At 47.2% G+C, this 12,488-nt stretch overlaps 1 protein-coding gene across 2 annotated transcripts in view; it reads right to left on the bottom strand.

Annotated features, from left to right (window-relative positions):
• Positions 1 to 1,017: 1,017 nt before the first annotated feature.
• The window catches only part of TMEM61 (transmembrane protein 61), a 28,556-nt gene continuing 17,085 nt past the window's right edge, over positions 1,018 to 12,488 (bottom strand). Inside the window, exon 4 of one of the 2 annotated variants that reach the window (XM_020976921.2) lies at positions 1,018 to 8,374. In XM_020976921.2, the coding sequence (XP_020832580.1) occupies positions 8,125 to 8,374 (250 nt within the window). In that variant the 3' untranslated portion in view covers positions 1,018 to 8,124. Of the gene's footprint in view, positions 8,378 to 12,488 lie in introns of both variants that reach the window. The other variant, XM_020976920.2, reaches the window with a different exon arrangement.

The raw sequence follows: 12,488 nt of genomic DNA, 5'->3' as shown, positions 1-12,488 counted from the left end.
AGGTCCCCACTTTCTTTTCATTCTTTCCCTACAGATCCTTGACCTTTCATTGCTCCAGGTAGATGAACTCCTCCATATTTGTTTTTTTCCTATTGAGTAACCCTTTGGAATTTGATGGGCATGTCACTAATTCATGGCTCCTAGATCTATAGAGTAACCCATTGGAATCTGATGGGTATATCACTGATTCACAGTCTCCACCTCTTGGAGGATGAAGACAGGACATAAATGGGTTGGCTGTGCATGCTCTGGGCAGACACCGGCATGGTTCAAGCCCCCATCGGTAGGACAGTGTGTTCTTATACAAGGGTTCCGATCCCTTTCTCAGCCTGCATACCTGTAGCAGACTTCTGAGTCTACTACGAAGTTATCTCCGGTGAGGCTGAAAAGAGTGAAAAAGAAAGAAGGAAAAAGAGAGAGAGAGAGAGAGAGAGAGAGAGAGAGAGAGAGAGAGAGAGAGAGAGAGAGAGAGAGAGAGAGAGAGAGAGAGAGAGAGAGAGAAATGCGGACCAGGGGGTAGCAAGTTACAAACAAGCTCTGTTTGATGATCTCAGAGTTAGGGTTTTTATACCCCATTCGTGGGAACAGAATCAAGAATGGAAAAAACCAAGTGTCAACAATTAATTCTTCTCATGGTAACAGTAACTGGGGGGAGTATTCCCCCAGAGTCGTCTCCTCGCTTCCCGATTATCTTTCAAGGTTTATTGAAAAATCCTTCATCCTCTCAAGGGACAGACAGTGCCTGGAAGAGGTCAGAGAGCCTATGTTCTGACATAGATGGCTCTTAGATAATGGACAGGAACAGGAACATCCCGACATGACCTATATCCTCAAACCCATCAGTGCAAGCCCTCAACACATACCCACTCTCTCCTTCAATCTAGATGGTCTCTACTACTCTCTGATGGTGATATTGTTTCTATTTCTATTCTCTTTTATCCTTGTCCAAATGCTCTCTATCCTATTCCTCCCCTCATGTTCTTGGATTTCTTCCCATGAATACACACTTAACAAACATTGTTTCTCAGCCCTGCTTTTATTTATTTTTCCATTTTAACAAGTTGTAATCTTACAGAGTCAAATTCCAGGCATAAGCTGCTTCCCGCCAAGGCTCTGGGACCATTATTGATGTTTACTTTGCTTTTTTGTTTTAATATCATCAGTTGGCCCAATTTCTTGGTCCTCCCAAGGCTGAGCTGAATCGTGGCCTCTCTTTCTTCCTAGACACTGTCTTCTGGGAGTTAGCCATCCTTTCTTCTGCTAGTCTTCCTTGGATGTTAGACACACTGCTTGTCCTATCTGTGGGCAGGGGGCAGCTTCTACCATCCTTCTCCTTTCTCAGTTTCACAGAATCTCTTAGTTGGAAGGGACCTCAGGGGCATTGACTCCAACCTGGATCTGAGCAAGAATCCCCTCTGTAACATTCCTGACAAGTGGTCATCCAGCCTTTACTGGAACACCTCCAGTAATGGAGAGCTCACTACTTTTCAGGGCTGCCCATTCCACTTTGGGACAACTCGAATTAGGAGAAAGATTTTTTCTGATATCAAAACTCTATTTGTTTTTTGTGGTGGCAAAGAATTGGAAATTGAGAGGATGCCCCTCAATTGGGGAATGGCTGAGCAAGTTGTGGTATATGAATGTAATGGAATACTATTGTGCTATAAGAAATGATGAACAGGCTGACTTCAGAAAAACCTGGAAAGACTGGTGTGGTCTGGTGCTGAGTGAAGTGAGCAGAACCAAGAGAACATTGTACACAGTAACAGCCATGTTGTGTGATGACTAATATTGATAAATTTAACCCTTCCCAGCAACACTAAGACATCTCCAAAGGCTTCGTGATGGAAAATGCTATCCACATCCAAAGAAAGAACTATGGAGTTTGACTGCATATCGAAGCATACTATTTGCTATTTTTTTTCTTCTGTTGTGTTTTGTTTCCTCTTTCTGGTGGTTCCTCCTATTGTTTCTAATTCTTACTTACAACATCACTAATGTCAAAATATGTTTAATAGGAATGTGTATGTATAGCCTATATCAGATTGTGCACCATCTTGGGGAGGGTGGTGGGGAGCAAGGGGAAGAAAAATTTTAAACTCAAAAGTGATTGTTGATGAATCAAAATAAATAAATTAATTTAAAAAACTCTATTTGTCTTTTTCTTGCACTCCTCCTGATTCTACTTCCTGGAGCCAAGCAGAATGAGTTGGAGCCCTCTTCCTGAACCCTCTGAGCCTTTTCTCTTCAGGCTAAATGTCCCTGTTTCTTTCAACAGCTCCTTGCTGTTAGAATACTCAGGGCTCCAGAGAAATCTGGTCTTCACAAAATCATAGACTCAGAGTTCAGTAATGTCATTCATGCTGTTTAAAAGTATTGACACATATATAATTATATGTGTATGTACCATATTGTGGCCTTTCCCTTAGTAGGTTGTGAGCTTCTTGAGGCAGAAACTCTTTTCATTTTGTCTTTGGTTTCCCAGTGCCTAGCACAGTGCCTGGCAAACCGAAGGTGCTTAATAAATGCTTGTTGACTGATTATTAGAATTGGAAGGGACCTTAGAAGTCATTTTGCCCAGCCTCCTCATTCACAGCTGAGAAAAATGAAGCTCAAAAAAGTGACTTATTCAAGGTCAAACAGGTAGTGAGTTGTCCAGCACAGTGCTGGTATGCAGTAGGCATCTGATGAATGTTGATTGATTAAACAATATCCCTTGATGTCTTGGTGAGAACAGATCGGGTTGTGCTTCTCTATGTCAAGTGTGCTAATGCCACAGTGAGGACCTCCCAGTAGTGCTGCCCTTCCCCTTCCCTCTCAACCTACGTCTGTCCCCTTCACTTTCTCCCAGTGTCCCCCAGCATCATCTGCAAGAAGCTGGAGGGGAAGAAATGAGGCTCAAGCCGATTGAGAAAGACCCCACCAGGGGGCAGCATGGAGACACAGCTATGGTCTGTCTTGGGCATGGACAAAGCAGCAGCTTGGCCAGACTGTCTCTGTCTTTGTCTCTCGCTGTCTCTGCCTATCTGTCTCTCTCTGTCTGTCTCTCTCTTTCTCGGTCTGCCTCTTTGTCTCTGAATGTCTGTCTGCCTCTCTCTGTCTGTCTCTGTCTCTCTCCATCTCTTTCTCTATCTCTGTCTGTCACACACACACACACACACACACACACACACACACACACACACACACCCCTGAGCAGGTGAAGAGACCTCTCCATTAAAGTCCTTTGCATACCAGACCCTCTCTCCCTCTCCAGAGAACACCTCATCTCTAGCTCAGTTGATCTCCTCATGTGCCCAACACAGCCCATCCCATCTCCCACCTTTGAGCCTTTGATGAAACTTTCCTGTTCCCCTTCCTGCCTCCAAATCCTTCCCATCCTCATTGCCCAGCATAGCACCACTTCCTCCAGGAAGTCCTCCCTGATCACCCCAGAGATCTCTCTCTCTCTCTCTCTCTCTCTCTCTCTCTCTCTCTCTCTCTCTCTCTCTCCTCTCCCCCTCCTCTGAGCACCCACGCCTTTCATATTGACCAATGAATCCCATCCTGCCTTGGGCACTTATTCTGTGTTTATCTCTTATATTGGCTGATATTCGCCACCAGCGTAGACCTGTAGAAATAACATCACCTCTTGGAGCCTTAGTTTCCTTATTTGTAAGATTAGGGGGTCAGACTTGAGGCCTCTCAGTACTTTCCTTTCTCTCAAACTCCTCACACTCTCACCCAGCCCTAACCCCAAGTACCCCTCCTCTGCGCCCCATCCCCGCTGATCTTAAAGATGCCAGCTGGTCACTTAGGAGCCAAGAGGTAAATGGGATGTTTGCCAAAGGAACAACGGGAAGAACGCACTTGAGTCAGAACACTTGGGTCCAAGCTCCTTCTCTGCCACTTGCTAGTCTATCACTCCTTTCCTATGGGACTCTGTTTCCCCTTCTGTAAGACAAGGGGGTTATGGGTTCTACTTCACGATCCCTAAGTTTTCTTCCATGTTTGATATTCAGTTTTTTAAAGGGCTGGGGAGAGGGTGGAGGTTATGGAAGATGGAGACCACTAGAGCCGCCATCAGGTATTCAGAAGGCTGTCCTTTGATTGTCCTGACCAGGAGTAATACAAGCCAGCCAAAGTTAGAATGAGCCTTCTTGGGAGGCAGTGGAAGTCTGGAGGCAAGGGATGGGGGCCACTTGTCAGGTATCTTGTAATGGGGCTTCTTTATTGGGTAGAGGTTGATGGAATCCCAACCCCCAGCCCACTGCTGACGGTCTCTATCCATTAGGAGCTGTTCATCTATTTCAGAGCTGCACTTCCAAAACCAGAATTAATGACTATGAATTTGGGGCCTTTCAATTTTCTGCATCAGCCCATGGGCCAAGGGTGGCAGCACTGGTTTGGAGTTGGAAGGGACCTCGGAGGCCATTTAAACCAATACTTAGGGTCAGAGTCGCCAGCTCTGGGTCATACGGGTAACAAGTGGCCAAGCCTGGAATTGAACCCAGCTCCTGACTCTAAAATCACCACCCTCTCTCATCGGTCACACTGCCTCTCGAAGGTCTCCTCTGCTATCCCATGTTTTCATTCGAATCTGAGGGCTTGACTTCTCTGTGATTCCAGGGTAGTCGACGCCTGCAGGGTCAGATTAAAAACTGGGCTAGCCAATGACTAAGGGCTTAGGGACCCACAGAAATGGCAGAGGCTTCAGGAGTCTACCATGGGGCTCAGATTCAGGATCATAGGAATCGTGACTGAGGCCAAGAAACATGGGCCTGAATCTCCAGGGAAGACTGCTAGAGATTGCTGTGTTCCCTGGTCTTCTCCCAAGTCTGGCACTTCAAGGTCCAAAGGAAAGAGGCCAGAAGGTCTTACCTCAAGTCAAAAACAGGACAGAGGAGAAGTGAGAGGCCCAGAGACAGGCAAGGAACAAGTCAAGCCCTAGATACCCGAGTTCATAAAGTGGTTTGTCATTGTTCAGTCACATCTGACTCTGTGACCCCATTTGGAGTTGGGTTTTTTTGGCAGAGATACTAGAGTGGTCTGCCATTTCCTCCTCCAGCTCATTTTACAGATGAGGCAAACAGGTTAAGTGAGTTGCCCAGGGTCAAACAGCTGGTAAGTGTTCGAGGCTGGATTTGAACTCAGGAAGATGAGTCTTCCTGACTTAAGACCTGCCCTCTATCCACTGTATGACCTAGCACTTATGATGAAAGTGCTTTATAAACTCAAAACACTTTACAAATGGATCATTATTATTATTCTCATTATTGTTGCTGAAAGCAAAGCTGAATAAGGACCTGGGAGGCTGGAAGGGGATGTAAAGAGCAGTGAGGCTGATGGACACCTCAATGAGAACCCCGCCTTAACATACCTGACAACAGCCCCTACTGGAGCACAAAGAGCCCAGACCTTAGCTCGCCACACGACCTTGGCCAGCAATCGCTCTCCCTAGCACGCAGCACAATCCCTGGCACAGGGAAGGTGAACAATAATTGCTGGTTCTTGCCTCACCCATAAAACGAGGGGGTACATTTTAAAGGGCCCTTTATGCTCTAACAGTTTGTGAGCCTATAAACCTCCCTTGATGGAGACTTCTGCTACCTACAATTGCTGGACAGCTCTAATTGTCTGACTACCTGAAATCCCTCAGTGCCTGCCGTGCCTGCGGGCATCGGGCGGGAGTGACTCTCTTCCTCTCCAACTGAGGTGAGAGTGAATCGCCTGCTGCGAGACCCCAGCCAAGTCATCTGGGCCTCAGTTTCCTCACCTGTTAAATGGGAGATATAGGGCTGCACTGAATCATCTCTCAGGGCTAAAATCCAGGTTCGGTACTAATCTTTCCATTGTTCGGAGGGCTGGCGTGAGTTCTAAAGCTGCGAATTCCCCTCAGCCCAACGCCAGATCCCCATTCTCGGGGGATCTGGAGGCACTCAAAACCAGCTGCCTTCACTCTTCCTGGGGGGAACCTCAGACCTAAGCGGGCTTTCCCCACACCTGCAACTCATTAAGCCCTCCTGCCCCAAGGGAAATACTTCACATTCCCCAGCTGGAAGGACCCAGAAACGCCTGGCCAGACACTTTGACAGTTAACCTTTTGGGAATGGAAAGGGTGCAGAGATCAGAGACAGAATCACAGCGTGAGAAGACAAAATGTCAGAGCTCTGACAGGGTTTGGAGCAAATGTAAGATGTCATAGAGCACCGGGTGCAGAATCACAAAGACTCCTCTTCCTGAATTCAAATCCAGCCTCAGACACTTACCAGCTGTGTGACCCTAGGCAAGTCACTTTGCTGTGTTTGCCTCAGTTTCCTCATCTGTAAAATGAGCTGGAGAAGGAAATGGCAAACCATTCCACTATCCCCAACAGGGTCACGGAGAGTTGGGTGTGACTGAAATGACTGAACAGTAACAAGGTGTCAGAACTAGAAGGGATATTAGAACACGGAACGTCAGAACCTTTGACCTAATTTGGTAAAATATCCTCCTTTCACAAATAGGGAAACTGAGGCCCAACTTGCTGAAAACCACAAAGCAAGTAGGTGGCAGGAGTAAGGTTAGGTTCCAGATTTCCAGAGCCATGGTTCAGGGTTCTTCCCCAATGCCACATGCAGATGGGTGTTGCAATCTGGGAAATGCCAAGTCCCATCAGGGCGGTGGGTCACGTGTCTTCTTTTTCAGCATAAGAAATCAGTGGTCCTTACCTAATTTCAGTTCAAGAGGCATTTATTAAGCAACTATTCATGTGCTCAGTGCTGAGGATACATGGAGGGAAAACAGTCCTTACTCTCAGCTAGAGTCCCTATTATAAGGACCAGGGGATTCACCAGTAAAAGGAAAAAAAATCGATAGAGCATAAGAGTCAAAGGAATTGGGCTACTCACTAGTGGAATGCCCTCAATATAGCACTTACTTTCTAGGCCCCTGCCAACTCTGACATTCCATGTTCTAAGAACCCTCCCAGCTCTGACCTTCCCTGTTCTAAGGCCCCACCCAGCTCTGACATTCCCTGTTCTAAGGCCCCTCCCAGCCCTGACATTCCCTATTGCCAGGCCCCTCTCAGCTACTACATTCTGTATTCTAAGGCCCTTCCATACTGATTCTGAAAAAAAAAAATTCCATACTGAAAGCTCTTCCATACTGATACTCCTTTGCTGACTCTATCAAACTGTTAGCTCCATGATGGAGAGAACCATGTCCTTCTCCATCCCCTCAGACACACCTTATACTCCAGGCCATGGAGAAAGGAGTTACTCAGATAAAATCTGATGGTTTGTTGTGGGTTGACTTGTGGGCCAACCTCATTGTCCTGCGCCCTTCTTGTGCTCCCCCTTCCTTCCCAGGCCAAGAAGCCTGCTCTATTCAGGCTTTCCCTGGTGAGGGGTTTGCTAGCTGGGTCTGTCCATCCCAGGTCAGTGACGGTGCCCCGGCCCCACCTCCTCTAGCTCAGCTTCCATTCACACTAAGGTTCTAGTACCTGAAAACAGCTCCAGCTCGCTGGTTTGACGTTCACAACAGCCTAGTGAGGTAGGGAGGACAGAGATGATTCTCCTCAATTTACAGATGAGAAAACTGAGGCTGAGAGACGTGACCTGTCCCAGGTCTTCTTCTTCTACCTGTTTTGTCTCCTGGGGGTTGGTGGGGGGAGAGTAAGGAGACATAGTAGGGAAATAGGGTCATAGAGACTCTGAAATCTACCCTGCCAGGGTAGCTGCTTTTATGTAAGGCCACCCCAGTATCTGGGCACCAATAAAAACCAATCTCTATTGTATTCTAGCTCATGACATTATTTTCAGATCCATTATCTCATCTGATGCTCCTAATATCCATTAGAGGTCTATAGGACAAGGATTAGGAGCCCCATTTTTCAGATGTGGAAAAAACAAGAGAGGTGGAAGCATCTGACCAAGGTCACACACCCGGTCAGGGGCCCATCGAGGATCCAAACCCGAGTCTTACTGGACCCAAGCATAAGGTCCTCCTGACTCCCATTAGCCTTCGTTAAAGATTGTCTCTGGAGAGCGACAGAAGCCAGTCTGGGCTTGAGCTCCTCCATTTGGGTTCCTAGTCAGCCTCCACCTGGCTGGCTACCGCGATAGAGCACCTAAAGAGAGCTGTCGGTTCAGGCTGGAATGTCAGTCACAGGCCACGGGCATCAATGCTCTCATAGCTGGGTGGGGGGCTGACCCAGGCTGTGCCTCGGTCTCCCCACATCTCTGGCTGGGGAGGAAAAAGCAGTGCCCCATCAGATATGCTTCGGGTCAGTCCTACTGGTCTCCCGCCATTGGCCCTCCCGTATGGGGGTGGTCCATCCTCTTCCTCCTCTTCTGGGACAGGAGGGCTGCACGTCATGGCCATCTCATAGGTGGGGACTGAGGTAGATGACCAGCTACTAAGAAAGGGGAGCAAAATGAGAGGATGTTAGCGGAATCTGGAGGAAAGAGGGGGATGGAGCTGGAGTCTAATAATACTTTCATATGTCCGTAGCCTTTTTACAGAGTCACGTAATATAAGTATCACTGTTCTCAACGCCTGAGTCTCTGAGAGAAAAATGACTTGTCCACCAGCACACAGCTTTGTAGGGAAGATATCATAAATATGGAGCCAGAAGGGATGGTAGATGTCATGGACTCCAACACCTTCATTTTACAGATGGGGAAACTGAGGCCCAGAGAGGCTAAGTGATTTGCCCATAGTGACACAGCTAATAAGTATCTAAGGTAAGATTCAAACTCAGGTCTTCCAAGTCTAGTACTCTCTCTGCTCTGCACCAAACTGACCTAAACATTCCTGTCGTAACCCAAAGCTAACAAAGCTCTTTACTAAGGATCTGCATCCATCTAGGAGAAGCTGTTGGGGAATGAGCCCTTCCTCCCCTCCTACATAAATCCTACTGAGCCCAGCGTCGGGCACTTCTTTCTGTCTGGCTGACTTTGGAGTCCCTCCTCCTTCAGGAACTCCAGGAAAGTGAGGAGTGGGAAAGGGAGGGCTCTAGTCCTGGCTCTTCTACTAAGCAGCTGGGTGACCTTAGGGAAGTCCCTTTCCTTACAAGCCTCATTTTCTTCCTCTATAGAATACAAGAGATGGGTGTAATGAGGTCCCTTCCCTCTCTGGACTCCCCTCTCTGTCTCCTCTTGCTCTGCCCCAAGAAACACCAGAACTTTACAATTTATTCAACTAAAGAAAGCTCTGACCTGGGTTCCCATTTGCCCGAATGAGAATACGTCATCCCCTAGTTGTTTCTTAGACAAGAGTTTCATCTCCACAACTAGCCTGGCACTGGCTGGCAGAGCTGTGGCCCTTCTCTGTATTCTCCATGGCACCCATATAGGCCTGGGCACACAGAGGGTTGGGATGGGGCTTTCTGGCTCTTCACTGGTGCCACAGACTTTTAGATCTGGAAAGGACCTAGACAGCGAGTGGTATTAAGCCAAGAAGTTTGGATTGGGAGTTTGCCAGCCTGGCTTCTGGTCCCTGGTCTGTCACCAACACTCTGTATGAGCTTAGATAATTCATGATCACTCTTAGAGAGTGTTAAGAGGGTAACGTGGTCCCTCCATCACTTTAGGAAAAGCTTTAACAGCCGAGTGGAGGATGGACTGGAGTGGGGAGAGACTGCAGGAGGCAGACCCACCGGGGCAACTATAATAGTCCAGGTGTGAGGGGATAGGGGTCTGCACCAAGGTGGGGGCAGTATCAGAGGAAACAAGGGGGCATAGAGGAGAGAGATTACAAAGGTAAAATCAACAGGCCTTGGCGATAGATTGGACATGGGGGGGGTAGGGCAGGAGTAAAGCTGTGAGGAATCCAGGATGACTCCTAGGTTGGGAGCCTGGGTGACTTGGAGGATGGTGGTGCCCTCATCAGTAACAGCTTCCTTTAAATCCCAACTAAAATCCCTTCTTTTACTGGAAGCTTTCCCAACCCTTTTTAATTACAGTGCCTTCCCTCTGTTAATTATTTGCTATTTATCCTGTAAACAGCTTGGTTTGTATATATTGTTTTCATGTCATCTTCCCGTTAGACTATAAGCTCCTTGAGGGCAGGGACTGTCTTTTGCCTCTTTTTGTGTCCCTAGCACTTAGCACAAAACAGGCGCTTAGTACATGTTTATTGATTAATTGACTGAAGTTAGGAAGAGGGAAGGGCTTGAGGAGAGAGATAATGAGTTCGGTTTTATGGGACATCCAATTTGAAACATCCAATCAGTACTTTGTGACATGGTACTGGGGGCCAGGAGAGAGCCATGGATCTGAGAGTCGTCTTCATGGAAATGGTCCCTGAAGCCAGGGGAGCTGATGAGATCGCTGAGAGGGTCCGGGAGAGCCTTTGGGGACACCCAGAGTTAATGGGCATGGCCTGGATGAAGAGCCAGCCAAAAAGACTAAGAAGCAGTGGTCAGAGAGGTAGAAGGAGAGAGCCATGCCACGAGGTCACAGAGCAGACGCAGAGGAGGAGAGGAGACTCAGCAGGGTGGGATGCTGTGAAGACTTGAGGAAGGATGAGGCCTGGGAAAAGCCCATGGGATTGGGCAGTGAAGGACTGGGCACTCTGCAGAAGGAAGCTTCAGTCAGATGATGAGGCAGCGAGCTTTCCAGAGGGGTTAGAAGAGGAAGTGGATGCAATGGAGGGTGACGACAGCTTTTCAAGAATGAATGAATTAGTATTAACTGCTTAGCATTTGCCAAGTTCTGCAGACTCAAATATGAAAACAGGATGGGAGTTTAGCTGAGGGGAGGAGAGAAGCAGGGGCATTGCTAGCATCTTGGGAGGTTTTTCATGGACTGGGGACAGGTGTGTTTCTAGACAATAGGAAAGAAATCAATACATAGGGAAAGACTGGAAAGAAAGAGAAATAGACATACAAAGAAAGACAGAGAGAGAGTAACTCTATACATGAGATTCAGTCCCATTACAAGAATAAAGTACAGCCAAGCTCTGGCATCTGGGTAACCAGATGGTCTCAGATATCCCTCCTTGGTGCAAATCCTACTCCTGGTTCTTCTCCTTTTATCCCTTTTTAACAACTGAGCAAGTTGGACTAAGAGATCTCTGTTATTTCTTCTAGATCTAAACCACATGGCCTGGAGAGGCAAGGGACTGCGGCTGTGGAATGCAACATAGCTTGTCAGATGGTTTTGCTGAATTGTCTTGTGTGAGTGGGTTATCTGGGAGTCATCTGCATGGAGATGATAACTGAATGCATAGGCACTGACGAGGTCACTGAAGGCAGAGGCAAAAGGGAAGAGGGTGCAGGACAGAAACTTGGGGGACTCCCAGTTAGTAGACATGGAGCAAAGGAGTCCAAGAAGGATGGGAATGCTTATAGACACAAAAACAAGGGAATGAGGAAGTTGTCTGATGAGACCAATGTGGATACAAAAAGAACTCCCCAACCAACTTAGGTTTTAAAAAGATATCATCATTTTTTTAAGATAGAACTTATATAGGCAAGGGCAAGAGACAGAGTCTGCATCTCCAAGTGTAGTCCAGTCCTATAAGAATAGTGTCTGGGTGTCAGAGATCAGAATGGGCTGAGGCTGGCAGGGGATGCTAAGGACAATGACCAAGGTCTGGGTCTTTGTTGGTCAGATTGTGGAAAAGAGAAAGATGAAAGACAGGACAAGCTCTTGGATGTAGTAATGAGATGAGCAGGATGCTAACTCTGAACAGAAGACAGAGCTGCTCTGCTGAAGCTTTTTCTGTTTTTTGTTTTTTTTTTTTGCCAAGGAAAATTATCTTTGGATTAGCAAAAATGGCTAGCAGGAAAGTCTACGATAAAAGTGCTAGCTGCCCTTAATGACTCGAGCCACCAGGCCAGAGGAATGACAGTGAAGAGTCCTGGAAGAAGGGATAGATGTGATTTCAGAGCTACTCTCAGTGATGTCTGAAAGGTCATGGAGAATGGGGGAGATGGTCCCAGACTGGAGAAGGTCAAATGTTAGCCTGGTTTTCCATTGGAAAGGAGAGTGTAATCTACAAACCATAGACCAGAAAACTCAACTTCAAATCCTGGTGAAATTTCAGAACCTATTATTAAATGGATGGTTAGTGACCAACTGGAGAAGTGAGTGGTGACCACAAAAAGTCAGCCAGGGCTTCCTTGAGAGCAGCAGATCATGCCAGAACAGCCTTGTTTCCTGTTCCGACAGGGTTATTAGTCAGGGGCATGCGGTCGATGTCATATACCCAACATTTAGCAAAACCATTTGGCTAAGACTCTCAGGGTCTCATTGAAGATAAAATGGAGAGTAATGTACTAGAACATGGTGCATCCAGGCTCAATGACTGGACCCAATGGCAATCCCAGAATCTCATGGTTGGACCTCACAGACCTGTTAGTCTATGCTGTGCCTGAAAACAAATCTCCTGCATAACAAAACCAGCCTTTGCCTGAAGCCCTACCATGAGGGGGAAGCCAGGTCCTCCCAACGCAGCCCATTCTACATGGTGGCACCGATCATAATGAAGTTTTTTCTTATGCAGAACCTAGATTTGCCTCT

The sequence above is a fragment of the Phascolarctos cinereus genome, unplaced genomic scaffold, assembly GCF_003287225.1.
Source record: "Phascolarctos cinereus isolate Bilbo 61053 unplaced genomic scaffold, phaCin_HiC Scaffold_5;HRSCAF=322, whole genome shotgun sequence".
In the NCBI taxonomy this organism is placed as follows: domain Eukaryota; kingdom Metazoa; phylum Chordata; class Mammalia; order Diprotodontia; family Phascolarctidae; genus Phascolarctos; species Phascolarctos cinereus.
This window is presented reverse-complemented; position numbering and strand designations above follow the sequence as displayed.